Here is a 21,351-nt window from a genome sequence, read left to right as displayed (position 1 = left end):
TGGGCAGGCTCTACTGAATTTGAGAATTCGGTGATTAACAACATTCGGCAAACGTTCTCTATTGGAAAGGAAGATGAACATTGCTTTAAGTATATTGGACTTGAGTTAGATCAGACAAGCGATCTAATTAGTGTGAACCAGCAAAAGTATGTGGCTGCGTTACAGGAAATTCCAATTTCAAATGAACGGAAGCAACAGCATACATGTGAATTAAATACTTTAGAAAAAAAAGCTCTTCGTTCAAAAATTGGAATGTTGCTTTGGGTTGCAACTCAAACCAGGCTGGACATCGGTTTTGATGTTTGTTTGCTGGCAACCAATTTTAAGAAATGTAAAGTGAGTGATCTTCTTGAATGCAACAAGATAATACGCAAAACACAAAGCAACCATATTAATTTGAAATATGCTGATCTTGGAGATATTAACAACTTGAAGCTAGTTGTATTTACAGATGCAGCGTTTGCTAATCTAATGGATGGTGGCAGCCAAGGCGCTTATCTTGTGTTTTTGGTGGGCCAAAATGGATCTTGTAATTTATTGAGCTGGAAGTCAAAGAGGATCAGAAGAGTTGTTCGAAGTACATTAGCTGCTGAAACCTTTGCGATGTCAGATGGCCTTGATGCAGCAATCTTTCTGAGTTCACTGTGGAATGAAATCCTTTACAAAGATCATTCACATGAAAGCTTGCCAATAGAAGGTGTTACGGACAACCACTCCCTATTTTCTTCTGTGTATTCTACAAAAAACGTTGACGACAAACGTTAAAGAATAGACATCAGCTCATTAAGGGAAATGATTACACAAAAGCAAATCACTTCGATATCGAAGAAAGGGCTGGAAAACTATTAAACAATTAAAAAACAAAAACAATGATGTTTCCGTCAAATGCTGTTGGGCAAGCAACTAACTTGTAATGCCTGGTGCAGAGATTTCCCAATTCCTTAACGAGTTTGCAAAAGAACATCGTGAAACGCGCAAGGTATGCTACAGGGTTACTCAAGGTCAATTTTTAGGCTAATATTCAGCTAGGTTATGGACAGCGTTTTGGTAAATAATAGTAACACATTATTAAAATAAAAATCTAGGAATCATCTCGGTGAATGGTAGTGACAAAATAGAGTCGAATACAAAAAACCTCGGCGGGGTCCAAACACAAGCTTTGAAAGTAGGTGCATTTATTCAATTTTTCTCTTACATTTTTTTTGAATTGAATGCTGTGATATGTTGAAGGGTAGATGAAACTTCACGTTACGACCTCTAAATCCTATTTTACGGCGTAAATAAAACCTGTAGATTCAAAAACGTCAAAAGTGATCCACTGTTCCCACACCTCCCTTAAACTGTGAGTCTAGGACACTTAATTACATTCATTACATGTTTATGTTAGGCTTGTGTTATTTTTTTGTAGCTTCGTTTGCAAAATTAGGCCCTTACCTGGTAAATAGCTAAGTAGGCCTACAGTACCTTTAATCCGGCCCTGACTGTACAGTGTCAAATTGTTATTGTTGAAAGAAAGAACGAACAAAAGAAAGAACAACAGAACAAACGAACAAAAGTGTAATACACCATTGACATAAAAGTTGAATAGACAATTGACATAATACTAAAATAAAGAAACTAGAAAAAAGTGGGGAGAATTTATAAATAAAGACAAGATAGGCTGACGACCAACCCGCTATATTTGACTAGCAGGGGAAGAGGGCCAGAAGTTTTTAGCGGGAGTTGCGTATCCCACTGTAAAAAAGGTGACCCAAAGTGCCATGCCGAAACTTTTTCAACGTAAGCAAATTTAATGAAAGGGCTGTTGTTGCCTTTCCTGAACTAAATGATTAAACTGTGGTTGAGTTTTTGACAATGCAACACGCATGTCATCTTCAACGTCCTCTGCCTTATTCCTCATATCTATTTTACTACATCATGGTGTTTTAAAATATTGACTATGACTATTCCTACCACTCACCAATGCTTACCGGGACATATGTACTGGCCTACCAGTACAGCGTAGTTATCCTGTAGTATTGTAGTGTAAGGTCAATGTACACACTGTAGCATAGATTTATTTTAATGCATATCGGTACAGTTCACTCTCGCGGGCTTGAGCTTGACATATGTGCATTTAAAGAGAGAAATGAAAGTAAAAAGATCGCTTTTTGTTTTTTCCCCCTTATGAACATATCAGTTTCAATTATGGTGACTTGGTAATCTACTGAGAAAACGTGCGAAACGTTGCAGTTTGGATGTCCCGTGTGTAGATATCCAATTTAGCTACAAAAACTTCCCATGCTTTAAAAAGATTCAGCACCATTTGTTGTGGACCCTTGTTACGTGCTTAATTAGCACTACAAAATGATCACCGGTTGCTAATTACGCCGACTGTAAATTCTAACATTCATTATTAATTTTGCGCCTTTGTTCTTAAATGTAGGGCTAGGAATTAGGTTTTCGCATTTCGAGACATGTATAATTGTATATTAACGTAATATTCTTGTGCGCTGTGGTGTTCGCCGTTAATTGGACTTTGGACATGTTTTTTTCCTGTGTCCAAACATTTCTGCAAATCTCACAATCATTTATCGCTTGTTTTTCGGCGCAGTTTAACTTCTCACTAAAAGGTCCGCCCAATGTTATCTTTCCACGAAACGGCCGCCCTGTAAGGCAGGCCTGGGGTTTCCGGGAGCGCGTCGGTTCCAGTGAAAAGGAGTTTTGTTTTAGCGTATATTACGAGCGGCTCACCGCCTACAGCGGAGAGAGACGTCTGGGTGTAGCCTTGTGAAATTAGCGAGTAAAACTTTAAGTTTCATTATGCTCTGTCTGTCGCCTTTGTAAGTAATTGTGTGTGTCTAAGTGTCATTATTGTTTGTGGTGTAGAAATATTCTACTCTTGCAACCAATACATCTGTACATTGGGTTTTCTTGTTGTGGTCTTTAATATAAGTTCTCTTTGGTAGGTTATTTATTGCCCGAAAATAAGAACTCACAGCGACTTTACAGGAGGCCTAGGTAATTTTCTAGAATTACTAGTAAAGTCGTAACAACCCTGCAGACGAAGATTAAAAGTTCGTTGAGGTGTGTGGTGATATCTGCAAGAAAAATTAGCTTTACAAGTCAATTTTCTTTGCTTGAAGAGATGAACAGTGCATACCATTTATTCAATGTCAGAAACGTTAACTCGGATGCCGCAATTAATATTGCCGTTGTATGGTGTACATTGCCGGCAAAACCATGCCTATCAATATTGTCAATAGGCGTCAACTCAAAAAGCTGTTTTAAAATTTTGGATTGGTTTCCAAAGTCTTATCTATTTAAACTAAAAACAATAAAAAATATTATTTTTAGCTTGGGAGAATTATTGTTTAATAACTTGTTGCACACAGAATTGCTAAGTGCAAAAAGTTTCACAGGCCTACCACTTTGCTGAGGAACTAATATTGCCTGCGATGACAGGAGAAAAGTAGAAGTTTGGGCCCCTATAAAATCATACCATGTGTCTCCGGATTGATGACAGTCATGGCGGAGAATATTCACGATCAACTGATTAAACATATAAAGCTGAGAGAATTTGGCCTGCAATTAGATGAGGCTACTTATAGCAGTCAAGATGAACACTTAATGTTTTATGTTCGATTTGTCAAATTCTCTAAAGGAAATTTAGTAGAAAGAGCCGCTATTTTGCCAACCTATGGAACAATTACGTCGAACTTTTCCCAGGGGTTTGTTTCTGACTTCTTCTTTGTATCTGTTGTTTTAGTTGCGATTTTTTTAAAATATGGCACAGAAAATATTAGACGATTCAAGTTTTTGACTTTTTGACGATTCAAGTTTGTGACTTTTTTTTTCGCTGAAATGACAATGGAATACCGATCTCAGGCTTTTTCACTTTTTTGACAGTCTGTTACTTTTAATGTAGATACAGTAATATATGCTGGTATTAAACTAGTTACTATATCTGTTAGCGCCAGTAACTTTAGCTGATTTTGTTAATACGGCAATAAGGAAAGTGAATAGTTTCTTCAAAAATTATTAACACAAGGATCACTGAAAAATAAAATGGAGTCTCTTGACCCTGTACGGAATATCCCCTTAAAAAAACTACGATTATATTTGGATAACAAGGAAATTTTTATACCTTTATGTGATAAGGCAATTAACTGGGTAAAACGCTGGTCAATAGAGGTCCACTTTTTTTGTATTTCAAAGTAAAGGTTTTGAAAAGATAACTAACTGTTGTGTTTTCAGATTTGCTGAGTGCCGTTTACTTCGAGTACAAGTGTAAGTCAAAGCGAGTACGTTTTACAGTAGCGCCACGATTACAATATTAAGATCAATGGCGCGATGTGGTAACACAACAATTAATAATAATACACAATTTTAACAATGTTAAATACAGCCAAAGCCCAGGACAACCCGCGAGCATGAAGAAGCGAAGTAATGTATAAAAGTTAAACTTACACACCAGAATGTAGTTGTTGTAAACTTATCGCACACGAGTAACTTATTATTCTTACATGAAGCATCCTTAATTAATGTAGTTAATGATAAGCACACTAAAAAGAAAACTAAGTAGGAGGAACATCAGCACAAACATAAATGGCAAGCATGCTGCCACATGTACGAAACCAGTCATGCATGAAATTAAAGTAAAGGACAAATAAAATACATTTAAGGAAAGTACAGTTACCATAATCATTATCATTTTTCTTTTATTTGTCCATTGTCTAAAGCCAATGACAAAGATACAGAAGAAGTACTGTTCTTCGTCAAACAATCTGCAAGCTGTTCGTCAGTTGGTGGAACCCGTGATATTAATACACAATGTTGTTGCGTCATTTCCCTTAAAGATCCACTATCGATTCGGAGCCGTTTATCAATTACGTTTTACAAGAATGAACAGCCGCACATCAGTGTTCACTCTAATTTTTTACCATGTGCGCAGGTGCCCAAATTTTACGCGGTAGAACTTTTTTTATTTGTAGTCTGTTAATATCGCGTTTATATAATTATTTTTTGCTTGCTTTGTCCATCGGACGAATGTTTTTGTTGAAATGGAGAGAAGCAATATGCGCGGGAGAGCACGAGAGGCGTCGCAATAATATTAATTAATTTCTCCCAGACATGTCTCTTTATTTGGAGAACTGCGCTCGCTTGAGACGTGATTTCGCTTGGACTTATTTTTCAAGCATAGCGCGGTGTAACCGCCTAATGGTCAAGGGGTCGCGCGCAGTGCAGCGGTTTTATCAGTAAGCATTTTTAAGTTTGAAACGGGTTACGCGTTTTTCTTAAGTTGATAACTTTAATTTAAAACAAAACTCGCCTTCGCGTCTTTCCTGTTTATATTGACATAAATTTAACCTACTCCTTTTAGTTGACACAACATTTGCATTGTACACTGTTTTACCAAAACAATGAGCGTAAAAGTTTTATCTTCAAGTCCTAACCTTTTAAGTTCTTGTGTGAGATTCATCGAACTGGTACAAGAAACTGAATGTAGAAGTTCAGAAATGGTTTTCTTGAACGTATTTGGATTATAAATGACGCAGTGTAGTGTGCAGCCTTTCTTAACCTGGGGTAAATTTCCTCGCTTTAGGGGGTAAATTAGCTATCAATCAAAATATCCATTTTATGCTGGCGGGATAATAAACTTGTGCCAGCAGTAGGAATTGGTAGCCTACTTTCCTAGTTCAGATTAACAACCGCTTATTCGAGTAATAGCTTATTAATTCTTTATGTTATGCTTCGCTAATTGATACTTTTTAAGGTTATTGGCAACATTTTTCGTTATATGTTTGAATTTATCAGTTCTTTAGCCGTCACGGCATAGATTTAGGTACATGTCTGCGCGCAGATAGTGTGTTTTTAGTTTATTTTTTGTGCAGTTTAGACACAGAAAGTTTAGCGACAGTGAGTTTTAAGTTCTTTATTGATTAGTAGCGATACCGGTAAGGTTTAGTTCACCTTTTGAAATTTTTTCAGTGCTGGTTATGCATGTGATTGCCTATTTGTTTGTCACTGGGTACGGCTTAACTGCCCAGTTAGTTTATTCTAGATCTTTTTAGCCCATTGATCAAGGCGTTTTAGTGGTAAAAATAACTCACTGACTGATTAAAATATTCTATCAAAGTAACCAAAAATGTAGTCTTAACAATATGGCATGTCGGAGGTACCAGAACATTATTTGAATTTTGGATTCACATATTTTATTGAGAATGGTCTTCAAATTCCTTAGTTTATTTTGTGCATGGAAACATTTTCAAACAGTAGATTACCACGAAACCTGCTCCTTTAAAACAACACCTAGCAAATGCACATCCAAGTATAATGATCAAAAACGGGTCCCTTTTTGAGTCAAAACTGTCCAGGCTTAAATGACAAAAACTAGACCAAACTGGAATGTTTTGACAACAATTCGGGAACACACCATAAGACCTAAAAAACCAACAATACCAAGCAGAGAAATCTATAAAACCATAGTATTAATAGCAACGACATACTACAGCCAAGTACGCAGTTTAAGTCCTAAATTCACCAAAAGAAGGTAAATGGCCAAAATAACGCCCGAAACTGTGGGTTGAGAGTATCTGACGATCGGGGGCCATCGGTCTGGCATCGGCCTTTATAGTGATATGTTTGGACGCCCATGTTTTCTAACACATTTTTGACTCGTCAGTAGGGATGTTTAAAGTAGAATATCGGATCCTTTTTATTTTTTCTGTTAGGTTAGCAACTAACGTGTAATGCAAGGTACAGAGGTTTAGCAATTTCCTTAAAGGGCGGTAAGTTGAAAAAATATTCAATCGTATAACGCATTAAGTACGCTACAGCTGCAGGGTCAATTTTAGGCCAACATTCAGCGAGGTTATACAGCTCATTCGTCAAGTAATATTAATGCAGGTATAAATGTGTTTTAGTTACAAAGCGAGAGACTACAACACTTACTTGACACGACTCTCAATGTACACACTCTCTCACGAGTGTAACTTCTACGTTTAGTTTGCGGCTTATTCGATTTCACATAGGCAATGTTTCGTAAAAAGGACGCAATAAACTGTTTAATATAGGTTTTTTGGGCGCTGGTTTAGAATTCCACCACATTTATTTTAACACTAACGAAACGAGTTACCAAAGTTGAAATTGCAAGGAAAGGCATAAATATGTTATAATTAATGTAATCCGGACAAAAAATGTGGTAGGATTCTAGGTCAGCGCCGTTTATTTGGTTGCATCGACAAGATGATCATTTGTTTAAACAATTTGGGTTAATTAGTATAATACCATAACTTTTTCTCTCAATCCGATAAGTTCGAGATAAATAGTTCGTTAGAGCAAGTGACACAAACGTGCAATGTTTTTATTTTTTACCAAACTATATTTTCTTGAAAAATTCTTGAAAACATTATTATATACATAATAAATTAAATTTGTATAATGACAAAACTAACAAATTGCAAAATTATAGTAGCCACTCGCGTGGATCACAACAACATAATAAAACGGTAACTATATGTTTAAACAATTGGACATTAGAAAAAAAGTACGAGCTACAGAAAAAAAGTACGAGCTACAACAATAAGCCTACCATTTGTCCTCTTTTAGGAGGATTTGTCCGCTTTGCTCAAGAAAAGTTAATGGTCCTCCGAGGACGCTCTTAAATGCCCACATGACCTCTTTTTTCGCATTTCGATTTAGTTGCTTTTACTTTCAACAAGACTTTTCGGCGAGACGTGTATTTATTTCCAAAAAATTACTGTCGACATGAAACATGCTACATTGCTGATTTATAAAAGTTTTCCAACAAATTGCCCTACCAGCCCTACCTTCTTGATCGTTATTGCAAACATTGTGCCAGAAAAATTGCAACCTATAACCTCACACGTAAAAAGGCCCATTAATAAAGCAAATGTGTGTGATTATTCACTTTAAAACGCAGGATTTTTAAATCGTCGCTTATAACTCTCTTCGTAGCCGCCAACAGCAAAACCATAGCCCTCGCAACGAATAGGTCAATATCATCAGCATAAAACATCATTAAACTCAACTCGTTTTACTTAACGGCAAAAACAATGTCCTATTTTTGGGTGCTGAAAATATGGTAGCCCTAAGCTACAGTGATGTCAACAAATTGAATCGCTTTGATGTAATTAGCCCAAAACTTTTAATAGAAAAATGAAAATTTTGGTTCGCACCTCGTCAAATAATTTGACATCTTAATTCGTCGGAAGCTATCGTAATATAACTTAATCATATTTTTATTTGCACTTCGTGAGGGCAACAACAAGCCTGTTTAAGTTACATGTTTAGTGGCGTCAAGCTATAACGTTTGTGACGTTATATTTGAATGCCGATTAAAGCTCGGTAGAAGTATACCTATGATAAAATCAGGAATTCTCAATATTTTATAGTGAAATAGCAAACTACTTAAATTTAGGAAAAGGGTTCGTTTTATCATTCTTTTGGCTTACAGATAACTTCATTAAACGCATCACTGAACATGCTTAAAGTAGCATATAGCCTAAGGGCCCTTATGCTGGTGATCATTGTTTTCTTACCACCAGAGTTTAATTTTGTCTGCAAAACTGCAAAAGGCTTAAAAAAATCTCTGATAGGTGGTGCTTATTTACAGAAAAAAGAATGATACGCTTCATTGCTTTATTTTGTTTGTTTGGATATAGGATTCCTTGTGGTAAGTTAATCCAAAGTTCGTGAGAAGATGTTCAATTAAACATTGATCTAAAATAAATTTGCAGGGTCGTGTACGGAATGCTGGAACTGCGAAAATGCTAACAGTTATAAACAATGCTTGTCTTTCGGGCATGTAACCAAATGTGGATACAATGAGGTACTTATAACGAGAAAAAGCCAAAAAAAAAAAAAATTAACATAACTTTAATAATCAAGTAAACCATAGATAGCATAAAATTAGTTGCCTTTAGTTAATTAACCCAAATTTTATTTCATGGCCCTCAAGTTATCTGTTCATTATTTAGATTTGTTCAACTGAAGTTCGTAGAGTTTACAACAAAATCGCAATATGGAAAAGATGCAAACAGAAAAAGGCGTGTGAAAATCAACGTTTACAGGTAACACTCGCCATATTTTTGGCCTGTGGGAACCCCAAGCAAGAGTGGTATTTTGTATTTTTCTGCAGAACTGGAATAAAACTCCACACACGCAACAACGATCGAGATGCTTCCCATTGCTGGTGCTGTTGTGACAACGATTCGTGTAATGTTAAGGAAACTTGCAAAGGTATGTAAATTTGCACAAATAATAAAAACAAATGTGTTATTTTAATACAGGATATGTTATGCAAGCTAATATCAATTATCTAGGCATATTATAAAAGATGCACTGCTCAAACAATAACAGCTACCCTATTAAATATACTGTGGTTATACAGTTGGTTAATCTATTTGATTAAATGGTGCTAGCTGTTTGTTTCACTAACTTCTATGGGCTGTCCAATGCCATCGCTTCACATGGATCACGGCTATGTGACTTGCTCCAACACTAACCGCTTGGGGTCGTTCTGTAGCTACAGATGCAACGAGACCGGTTACCACGATATGCCCTTCAACAAGCAAGAACGATTGTGCTTGGGGAGCGGAAAGTGGAGCGAAAAGAAACCCTGTTGTGTCAGTAAGTACATTAGGTGGATTTCTTAAAGCTTAATATAAAACAAACTTTATTTAAGAATTATTGATAATACTGTTCTAAAAGCGGTTATATCTGCCTAAACCAAGGGTGGGCAATTATTTTTACCACGGGCCGTATAAGAAACATGAAATGTTGTGGCGGGCCGGGTCAAAATAGGACCTTAAACACACGTAATATATTCCATACTGTGACGCTATAAGACAAGTAGCGAAAGAACGACTTAGTACTGGGGCGATTATTTTTTGACCTGAAAAATTAAAATTTTGACAAATTTTGACCTAAAATTTATTTTTGGACAAAATTTTGACCTATTAAAAACTCATTGATTCAAACAACATATTGTTGTCTGAAGTACTGCATTAGTGTCTTGGCGTCGTTAACCACTCGTTTTGGATGTTTTACTGACGACCGGTCGAACACCAATCAGTTATTTTTTCGAGTTTATGAAAAACTCATAAAAAACAAGACTGATTGTTTTAGAAAAATGCTGTGTAAACAACTAAAAAACAAATCCTAATTATCGAAATATGAAATTGGATAATTGAAAATGTTACTTGCGGTACAAATGTCTGGCAACACGATATAAACCGGTAGAAACACAAAGCATTGCATTACCTAAATTAGGTTGAAATATGCGAATCGGGATTTTTCAGAGATTGAAAAACGGCCGGTTTACTAATGTTCGTTTATAAGACTTAATATACCTTCGACAAAAATCAATTTATAAATATTCGAAAGAATAATTTGATAGATTTTTGTTTGACAAAGTGCCACAATGCGAAGGACGCATTTTGTCTGCAAATAAGCCTCTCTACATGAGCAAAATAAGTGAGCTAGCGCCCTTGTCTGACACACTTAAAATGACCCACGGCGACGTCGCCTCGCTTGACTGGTTTTTATCCTGCTAAAGCGCGCTAAGTCTAGCACGCTCGTAAGAGGTAGGTTAGTCGCTTAATAAGTGTGTTAAATGAATTTCTATCTCTTGGGTTGGCGTTTACTTTGCGATTTGTTGTTCAAATTAAAATTCATTTCCTCCTACATATCTATAGTTATATATTAAATATATTTTCACCAATATTTTAATATATATATACATATTAAACTATAATCGGTATATAAACATTAGGACATTAGGTAATGGGTGTTGTTAATATTATTTGTAGAAGAGAATCATCGTAATGTTTAAACAGTTATTGTTTTCAAACAAATTAACTTTTTGAATTAGGTTTATTGAAAATAGTACTGCAAAAAGAGTATCCTTAGAGACGTGATTACAAAAATAGACATATCGCCACAAATTAATGATGAATATCAACAAAATCCGTTAACTGGTGTGCCTAGGAGTTCACGATTAACATGGATTAACCTTCGCTGGGTTTCCGCCATTTTGTACTTGGCGCGCATAATTTGCTTCATTTAGATCAATTCGTTTTCCCGCGCTTTTGTAGACTTTCGCCCGCTTTCGACACGGGTCAGCTAACACGCTCATGCAGAGAGGCTTAGTGTCAAAAATGCGTGGAATATCAAAGCAAAAAAAGTTTGTCGAGAAGCTTTAGTCTGCAAAACAGGCTAATTAGAGTTTGGTTGGGTCATGACTAGATCAGTTCTTGGAAAAAAGTGTATTCCAGTGGTTTTTCACCTTTTTTGTAGCGCGCTCACTTTATGAAATATCATATCAGTAACGCAACACGAAAGCACCAATTTAATCCTTATAGCGCCAAGCTTTTAAATCCTTATAGCGTTTTTACGTTTGCTTGTAGAAACTCGCCCTTGTTATTACACTCTAAAAAAAAATTGGTTGGAACTAACAAAATTTTGACCACAGCAACCAATTCCTAGGACCAATCTGTGTCCATCCAAAAATTTTGGTAGCATTTGTTTGTATTAACCAAATTGAGTTGGTTATGCTGCAGTCCAATATTATAGGCAATATTAACCAATAATTTTGGTTAAACTAAACAATATTATTGTTTACTTATTACAAACACACTTTTGACCTGATCCAATTATATAGGCAATATTAACCAATAATTTTGGTTCTACTACACAATATTATTGTTTTGTTATTACAAACACACTGGTTGGTTTAACCGCCTATCTTGACATAAATGCACATTTTCTTGGGTAAAACAAACATTTATTTCAGAAGGTCGCAACATAAAAATGGTGCGCACAAAGCAGTTAGAGGTTAAAATACCCAATAAAGCGTTAAAAGCTGTATATAAAAGAAAAAGAACGAATACAACATCATTTGGGAATACAGTAGATTACTCAATCATATGCAGTTAAATGTTAGTTAATTGCCCAATAATTTCGTTATACTTCGTTTTCTTGATTGCAGAATCGTGAAAACTATCAATGCCAAAAATATATTTTTGAACAAAATACCATGCAAGTTAGGCTGTTTTAGGGTACTGCATATTAAACACAAAAAAACATTTGAAGCAAATTTCCACTGCCTCATGGATGCTTTTCAGTTCATACACTGTTTGATTGACAAGTGTAAAAACCTGGGGAGTGTTCAGGATACTATCACCCAGAACTAGAACTTGTGGCTGCCAAGTTAGCATAACATTGGATACGGAAGCTTCTTTCTTCTTCTTGTACTCTTCTATTGGTGTGCCGATCTTTAAATAAAATATAACTGGTAACTAACTTAATGCGAAACTTGTTTTAACATTTTTAAACTTTTTGTCATTCACTGTTAATGCCAAATGTAAGCATTTTTTAATTACTGCTGTTTGAGCAAGCATTCTATTTGCGGAAGTCAATCAACTGCATTGTTATACTCTTCCAATTGTTAAATAAGCAACTGTATTGTAAAGCAGGTAATTTAGCTTATCTGAACACTAAAAATAGTGTTTAAAATATAGATTAAACGAATATATGGCATATTTTGGCTTTTATTTTATGTAACAAAAATGTAATTAATCCGTGGAAAAAATCTAAAAAGGTTTGATTACCAATGTTTAGGTTCTTTTTGTCGGTTGCAAAAGCAGTTATCGGTTTGGAACCATTTCTTACCGGCTGTAAGTCTATGAAATCACTCTTACACTCAGATAAGGTGGGTTTCCACACAGTCCCATTTGAAAGTTGCTTACTGGTGTGTGTTGGCAATATATTAGGCAGTAAATAGAGTGCAGCATTTATCAAGGCATCTAAAAAAACAATTTCCTTTTTAAATTGTTGCTGTGTGACATTTTAAATCAGGGAGTCGAACCGTTTGACTCTTTCGGTTCGGGTTCACGGATTTGTTCGGAATCCTGTTCAGCTCCGGTTCGACAATCGTTATTTCAAAACCGGTTCATAAAGTTCCGGTTCGACTCCCTGTTTTAAATCGCACAATACATATAGTTACATGTATACCTTTATTACTTTGCTCATTTTCAAATAGATTTTTATTTTCCATTTCCTTTATTAGCTGAATTGCCAACTTGTCTCTCGATTGAAGTTTAATAACTTTAAGTATTTTAGCAGCAACATTAAACATTTTTTCTTCAAAATCAATGTCAACAGTTTTAAAAATCCTCGAAAAATCTTGATTTACCTAACCAAACAAAAACACAAACTGTGTAGTACATATATAAGTATATCTTTTGTAAAATAAAGTACCAAAAATAAAAAATTATTCACTTGAAAGTTTAACAGTTCTATCTTATTTACAGTTAATTATAATTCAAACTTGTACCCATGTATAGAGCCACATTGGTCATTAAAGCGAGAGAGTAATTCCACAATCATTGGACCTCCAACTCCAATGATCCATTGTCGCCTTGCATCAAATGTTGTTTGCATATACTCTTGCACTTTGGAAAATGGAGTGTCATTTGCCTTTACCCACTTTATCATACCTTCAACCACTTCGTTATTCTCAATTTTTACCCACTTTATCATACCTTCAACCACTTCGTTATTCTCAATTTTAGCTTCTGTAAAACAATTAAAATCAAGAAAATAATAGTTGTCGAAAACAAAATTTCATTTAATTAATATTACAAACCTGAAAATGTTGGCACATCCTTTAACTTTTTGTTTTTGTTTTGAGATATGACGCTGAACATTCAAAATTCTTTCCTGAAGAAAACCTGACGCTGGTAAGCCATCGCAAGCTGGTTGAAATAGGTGTTGCTGTAAATAAAAATGAAGGTGTTAAGTTGCAATATTACATAAACAAACATTTTAATAGTTTAATCTTACATAGCCAGGAGGCGAACCACAGTGCATCTTCGGAAGTTGCATAACTATTTCTTTTGCTAAAGTTTCCTTTTGGTGTGAAGAAGGGCTGAATAATAAAGTACTTTTAGCATAAAAAACATCTGTTTCCCGTAAAAATGAAATTACTGAGTTCCACATTTTTCCATTAGGCTGTTAACCAGTACTTGCACCAATTGACAACGGCTTGTTGTCGACAAAAACGGCTGCATTTCATATTCCTTTATAATTCCAATACCATATGGATTTTTCAGTAGTATTTCTTCAATGTCCTGAAAATATGACTATTTTAAAATACCAACTTTACCTCTTTAAAACGTATTTATCTTGTTGGGTAATTTTACCTATACAAATATGGATGCAATGCATTAAAGAGCACATGCTCATACAAATAGCAAATGGTTTTAATTGAATTTCGTCACTGCATGACATAGATGTGTACAAATAACACTTGCAGCCTAAGTTCTTTTAAATGAGTTGCTATTAAACAATGTCACATATATATTTACTACTAGATATCTTAATTAAAAAAAAAACTCAAAAACATGTTAAACTTCTCACATAATTCACTGAAGCAAGACATTTTTTTCGTGGGGGTGTTGCTGCTTCAGAGCTCTGGAAAAAGCATATAAATTTTAGACCAAAAAAATATAAATTTAATTTATTGTGTACTAACTTGGCCAGCTGTTGAATCTGTCATACTTGAATTAGATGAAAAACATCATTTTCAATAGAAACCTAAAAGTTAAAAAAGGCCTGAACAAATATTGATACACCAAAAACATTAACAACAACACACATTTAGCTTTTACACAATTCAACAATCACAAAACATAAAACACTTAAATGTAAAACTTGTTTTACTCTTAGGTAGCATTGTGAGTAGAAATAACTTGCACCAAACAAAAAATGTATCTATAACAGTAAGTTTTCAGGATTATATATCAAATAAAGTCAGAAAACAGTCTAATACCATGGTTTATGGCGAAAAACAATAAACTTTTGACCACAATAGTTGCGTTTGAGTGTGTATGGATTATAATCTTTTAAATCATCAAATCTTATAACCTCTTGTAAACCGGTATACTCAATATCGTAAGAAAACCAATGCAGATTAAAAAGAGTGGCATTCCACAGCTCAACAATAAAGTAAACTCTAGTACTTTGCCTAAAAATGCCGATAATTTTGCCTAGAACTGGAAGCCCAGATTCCTCAATAACATGTAATACAACAAATAGATTTAGGTGGTAATTAATACCAAAATGCTGGAGCAGCGAAACGGAAAAGATAGTATCTTCTACATCTAAATATTTATCTAAAGATAGCAAATCAGCAAACCTTATGTTGGCATAGGATACCATTTTTTCCTTAACAAAAACTAGTTTTTTTGTATTAATATGCTCTTTAAGAAAGAGACGACAGGATAATTGCATTTGGTGTCTAAAAGCCATGGTTTTACAAATATTTTTAAAATTGCAAGTGACATGACTCATTTGTCGGAAGAAATTATGTTTTGCTTCGAATCTCATGCACCAAAACTTTGAAAGAGGGCCAATTTCTCTAATACATCTTGGATAGTGGAGCAAATAGTGTTGTTTGGGTATGATACGCAATTCAGGAAAAAGGCAAACAAAGGTTTTAAGATGTTCCTGTATCAGACACTGCAAAAAGTATGTTGAGCTAATAGAAATGGCAGACGACATTATAATTTCCAAAATTTGCAACAAAGACAACAATAGATTCCAGTATTTATCACCATCAGGAATGAAATCACCAATCATTAAAGGTAAGTTTATGGTTAGACACCACATCTCCGAAGCTGATTGCTTTAAATGACCATTTTCTGAAATGGCATGTCTTGAAATTTCAATTGGCTTATTCTTAGCCTCTGTGCTGGCATATCCAAAAGACAAAATTCTTGTGTTTAGTTGCTCCAGAGTAAAAAAATTTGACTTGTATACAAATACCCTTAACAAATTCTTCACAACATAGGGACAAACACCTTCAAAAAGATCATGCATGATGTCAACAGCATAATTTTCCGTAACATGAAAATTGTTTAATGTATTAAGTATGCACTTATTAACAATTCCGAAGTGTGACTTTTTGTTAGCCAAGTTTAGTTCTACAAGATGACTTTCATAATTTTCTTTATCTCTTAAACAGAAACTTCTTCCTTATTTCTGCAGCAAAATCTACAGCAGTAGCCTGAACTAAAACATTCAACGAATCCAAACAGACCATGAATTCCCAGATTGTCCCCACATATTTGACCTATATGAACCTTTACATTTATTAACTTTCTATCCACTGAAATTTTAAAGCCCGTACGTGACAAAATTTGTATTTCATCAACAATAGTATTAAGAATTTGATTCATTCCATATTTTTTTCTATCAATAGAATGATAAACTTGTAGCAAAAAACAATTTGGCAAGGCAGAGTTATACACATGTGGCAAATTAAGAATGTTATAATAAAAAAAACCAAGTTTATATATAGACGTGTGTGAACCCAAAGGATTGACTGTTTCCATATCATCATTAAAAATATTGAGAAATATATTACAGCTTTCAGAACAAAAATTTTTTTGTGTGATTAAATTTCCATTGAAAAAATTACGCAGAACAAAACTACCACCATTTATGTTTTTTCTAATATTTTGCCAAACACCAGGTAGTTCTGAAAACGATTTAAGTGTTGTTTCAATAGAAACATGACAATACATGTCATTTACATGTTTTGCCTGCTTCCTTTGCCATCTTTACTTGGTACAAATTCAGTTCGCTGACCCAAATTTTTTTCATCGGGCTTAATAAACGCACCACAATTTTCAAAAAATTTAAGTTCATTATAGTTTGTGTCCATGTTTTCAAATATATTGTTGTAATGGGACATTTTTACTTCAATGCAATCCTTAATTTCAGAAAACTGCAAATTTTTGGAAAATGTTTTATTAATATTCTTAATTAAATTTACTTTTATACCACTGACAAGTTCAGAAACCAATATCTTTGTTTCCTCTTTGACAAAATTAAGAACAGCTCCAGTCACAAAAGGGTTTGTTCGAAGTCTGGCTAAAAACACTGCAGAGTTCCACATTAAACTATTAGAAATGTGAGACATATCATCATCACTATTTGAGATTGATATTTCTTGAGCATTGTTAGACCAATCAAATAGGTCTTTATCTGGTAACGCAGTTATCCGATCAGAAAGTATACCACAAAGAGTGTTTGCTCCAGAGGTAGCAGGTGATTGATTTGGGACAACTTCTTGAACAGTGCTTACGTAATGAGCTATATCTGGAAAATGACCGAGAGCAGTTTTCTTGAAAACATACCAGTACATGAAATCCATCCACAATTGAATGTTCTTCACAAAAATGTCGACCAAGACGAAACAAATAAACTGATTCATGGCATTTAAAACATAAACATTTCTTATCCATAGTAAATATACTTCTATGGTAAAATAAAAATTATATTTTTCTCTAAAAAAACATATTATTTTGAAATGGCAGATCAGGCATCACAAAATGATCTAAGAGAAATAAAAACGTGTACTGTTTTTTCAATTTTTATGGCTTAATAAAACATCTATAATGAAGAAAGCTCACATATGACTAACAAGCTCAGCTAAAAGTCAGTAAAAAAAATAATTTAGTGGCCCACCTCTTTGATGGCAGCCATTTCCTTAAGAAAGATTACTCTATGTCCCACTTTCGGTATAAGTTCCTTAACGTCACTCATTGATAGCAATAGAAATGATTCTTCTGTTATAAATTGTTCTGTTATATCAAAATTATCAAAATTTTAGCAATGTTGATAATGACACATACACATCAACAGTAAGCCCTTTGCTTTTAGGAATGATTATTTAAATAACCTATAGAAGAATCCATTTATGCAGAACTATCCTATCAGCTAGTCTGCATTCTGTGGCACATTCGAATTATTAAATTGCACAGACTTTTTTTTAAAAAGGTTGCGTTGTGAAAGGCCACTGTTGAAAGTATGGCAAGTGCACTTACGAGTTTTTTTTAACCTCTAAAAACTGCACCCCAAATATGTAAACATCACCAGGTCAGTGAGGTGCACTTTTTTTTACCTTTGTTGCACCCGGTCACCCGGAATTTTTTGGCCTTGTACCCCGAGATTTTGTCAAAATCTGCCATACTTTCCAAACCGGGTGGTAGGATAGCGAACCTCAGGTGATCGTTGCTGGTCCAAAATCCTTCCACATTTCGCTAGGTTTATATTGCCAACATTATTTCGGTTAAGGAGCTTCTTAGTATTTGGGAGGGTCAAGAATTATTTTTATATTTATTCTTCCAATTTCAATTTTGACAACTTGTTTTGTTACTAAAAATAAAAAAAAGTGGTAGAATCCTAAAACAGGGCCGAATTTTTTACAATTTGATTTTACTACAGGCTTAAAGTTTTATAGGAATGACCTCTTGAAAAAATATTTAAACCTGTAGTAAAATCGAAAGGTAGTTGCTTTTATTATAACTGTGTTTGGTTCTGAAGGTATTTAATTTAATTTTAAATTATTAACTAAAAAATAAACAATTAGACCTTTCCTCCTGAACTGTGAACAGTAAAATTTTTGAAAGTTGACCGGTCGGCAGCAATACAAAGGTTGAGCACCGTACTTGTTAGTCAAAAGTTTAAAATGAAAAAATATTTTATTGTTTACCTTCAAACTTTTCGATGTATTGACTTAAACCCCAATTCTGTAATTTTCCTTCACTGGTAATCGCAAAAGAACGCACGACATGCTAACGTTTGATTGGCTCATTGCAAATGATACATAATGACGTAGGAATAAATATTTTTTGGGGTGCGATTATTAAAAAACATATAACAAAGTTATCTAATTCACAAATTTATCTAATTAAGCTTTTAATACTGCTTTACATTGTAATATAGGCTTCATTTATTTTACTTAAGATACAAATTATACATAAATATGAGGAAAACTTAATACTTACATAAAAAAATCCGATGTCTTTTTTTTGCAAGTTTAATCTCTTTGGGCGGGAATAAATGTCTCTTGAAATACATTACCCAGTATATTTGTAGTGGACATGACAGTTTAACTGTTTAATACAGGATTGAAGTGTTCTTGTTTTCAAATAGCACCCACGGGTGTAGCCTATACTTGGCTTTCTGCATAGCAGAGCTCATAGTAATCATACATCGCTAGTACGTTTCTTCAAAAGTTACCTAAGCGATATTTCTTACCTGAATAAATTGCATAATATATATATAGCAATAGGTACGTCAATATGTACTACGCGTCTGCGAAAACGGGTTTCTTTTGTGTTATGTCACAATGAGAGTATTCCTATAATTTTTATTTAAGCTTGGTTGCATTTTACACAGTTTATGTTTTGTTTATTAGAACAAAGACAATGGGAAATGACATCAATGTGCTTTTTCACCAGTCACGTTGGTAACAATGACAAATAATGTTGGAAAAGCTAAACAATAGGCCTAAATCAATCGAAATTGGTAGGGCTCCAACCAATTTTTTTTTAGAGTGTACTTAACCTAACTATTTTGAAAAAATAAGCCGCGGGCCGGAATACATTTGCTGGCGGATCGTATGTTGCCTAGGTCAGTCCTTATTATACACCTAAAAATGTTTTGCAGAGGCGTGCCCACCATATGTGCCTTTGGATATGGTTGCACTACTTCAATTCAACAACGAAGAAAACCTAATAAAAAGATCAGCCGGCAGTGGTTCAACATTCGGGTACCTAATTGAACATGACATAGTTGCTAAATTATGACTGGTTATGTGTTCGATACAGCTTTGGAACTTTTTATAGGCATTTCTGTTTAAAAATTGCGTTCACTTACCAAAATATGTCGTGGAAACAAAACCGATTAAAGCACAAGTTTCCGAAAAATTGATGTTTAAGCTGCAAGAAAACCTTTACAATAGCAAGTTGTTTCAATCATCGACAAGCTTTGCGTTTCGTTATATGAAAACCTCAATATTACTTTTTCACATTTTCCTATAGATATAATATGTGTCAATAATATCTCTTGTTTTTAGTAACCTCATACATAGTGAGGAATACTTCCAGGTTTATGATGTTTTGTTCAACGAGAACGTTTACCAGGTTATTGCTCCCCAGGTTGTGAACAGAAAATTTCAATATTCGCAATCAGGTTAGAGCTCGATTACAACACTGTATTTTCAGTGGTCGGCAAACTTTTTTGTCGCGGCCCAAATTACTCTTTTTAGAGCTATTGAAGGCCCACTATGTAAAACCACTACGAAAACAGTGTCAAATGGAGGATACTTGATTTAAAGGTGAAATATTACACTGCGCCTTGATGGGCCGCGGCCCACGGTTTACCGACTACTGCCTTATTATAAAAAAATATTAACCTCAGCCGAAAAACATCTTCGATAATGTTATTTTCTTGAATTTATATTTAACCTGAACCAATAATGATCGTAACGTTTTGTTTTACTGTTTTAAGTTTAACAATTTTTGCCTTAAGTAAATTCTTACGTTATACCACTTTGCACTTTGGAATATTTTAAAATATTTACCTTGGCCGAATCATGCCTTTCAGTGAACAACACGGTCAACACTGGCGCAGCTCTTCGCTACGTGCGCAACAATATTCTCAGTCATTTTCATCGCTCCAAGGGACATAGTAACGTCATAGCCGTAAGTGTGGAGCAAAACTCCAACGATGATGTCACAGAAGCTGCAGCTAAATTAAAAGAAGACGGGGTTATGGTGAGTGGTCTCTGTTAATAAATAACTTTTTCACGTAAAATAATCATATAATGACCGAGAAAACTGCGTGTAAGAAAATCATATTACGTTTTAAAATGCTATGGCTAAATTTTTCTTTCCTGGAAATCCGACAAACCTCGGCAGTGTTTATTTGGGTTCTTTATTACTGCAGAAAAACATAATGGAAAATTGCTTAAAATATGTGTTTCTAAATGCGGGTTCACTATTGCTTTAATTAGATTCTTACGCTTAACTAAGTAACATGTTTTAGATTTATTACATTTTCCACCAAAGTGCGAAGTATAGAGTTAATATGGAAGAAGCGAGAGCCGTCGCCTCTTCAGAGAAGCACATCGTTGTCGTTAATGGAAGCGAGAAAGAGAATTACCGGAGGATATTTGACGAAATTATTATATCGGCCTGCAACTACCCTTGTCAGAAAGATGAGGAAAAGTAGAGCTAAAACGTTTCAGTGGTAGCTTGATAATGTGCGTTGTTTTAATTTGAATGTATTGCTTAATAAAATTTTTAATAAAAAAAAATAAAAAAAAGCATTTCAAACAATTGTTGCTACGCGACTTTTTTACGTTTCTTAGTGAATGGTCACGGGTGTTCGTTACGTAAAATATGCAAAATATTGCTTTTGTAGCGTTTTCCTTAACATTGTTTTATGAGGCATTAGGACACTTACACAGACAACGTACAGCAACCCTAACCG

At 34.5% G+C, this 21,351-nt stretch overlaps 1 protein-coding gene, 1 long non-coding RNA gene and 1 pseudogene across 3 annotated transcripts; 1 reads left to right on the top strand and 2 right to left on the bottom strand.

The window, feature by feature from the left end:
- Positions 1 to 8,590: 8,590 nt before the first annotated feature.
- LOC146141643 (uncharacterized) lies at positions 8,591 to 21,146 on the top strand (annotated as a pseudogene). Its single transcript, XR_014498759.1, has 9 exons — positions 8,591 to 8,677; positions 8,742 to 8,833; positions 8,982 to 9,074; positions 9,143 to 9,246; positions 9,436 to 9,633; positions 19,525 to 19,627; positions 19,934 to 20,049; positions 20,464 to 20,633; positions 20,905 to 21,146. The product of XR_014498759.1 is annotated as an uncharacterized LOC146141643 (transcript).
- On the bottom strand, positions 11,824 to 13,162 carry LOC146141645 (uncharacterized). The gene is made up of 3 exons (XM_083390391.1): positions 13,018 to 13,162; positions 12,676 to 12,809; positions 11,824 to 12,278 (listed from the first exon to the last, which is right to left on the bottom strand). The coding sequence occupies exons 1-3, from the start codon at positions 13,139 to 13,141 to the stop codon at positions 12,048 to 12,050; spliced, it is 489 nt and encodes a 162-aa protein (XP_083246517.1). The 5' UTR covers positions 13,142 to 13,162; the 3' UTR covers positions 11,824 to 12,047.
- On the bottom strand, positions 13,653 to 14,129 carry LOC146141644 (uncharacterized). Its single transcript, XR_014498747.1, has 3 exons — positions 13,993 to 14,129; positions 13,849 to 13,933; positions 13,653 to 13,779 (listed from the first exon to the last, which is right to left on the bottom strand). It is a non-coding gene; the product is annotated as an uncharacterized LOC146141644 (long non-coding RNA).
- Positions 21,147 to 21,351: the final 205 nt, after the last annotated feature.

This window comes from Ascidiella aspersa, chromosome 5 (assembly GCF_963924565.1).
Source record: "Ascidiella aspersa chromosome 5, kaAscAspe10.2, whole genome shotgun sequence".
Lineage (NCBI taxonomy): Eukaryota > Metazoa > Chordata > Ascidiacea > Phlebobranchia > Ascidiidae > Ascidiella > Ascidiella aspersa.
Note: the sequence above shows the minus strand (reverse complement) of the source record. Positions and strands in the feature narration are given on the sequence as shown.

Bases quoted from the DNA above. Each gene is read 5' to 3' on its own strand.
- LOC146141645 (XM_083390391.1), bottom strand. From the start codon at position 13,141: ATGTTTAATGTTGCTGCTAAAATACTTAAAGTTATTAAACTTCAATCG. The intron at 12,810-13,017 runs GTATACATGTAA...TTGTTTTTTTAG, and splicing joins AAATGAGCAAAGTAATAAAG to ATGCCTTGATAAATGCTGCA. The intron at 12,279-12,675 runs GTAAGAAATGGT...TTTTATTTAAAG, and splicing joins ATTTCATAGACTTACAGCCG to ATCGGCACACCAATAGAAGA.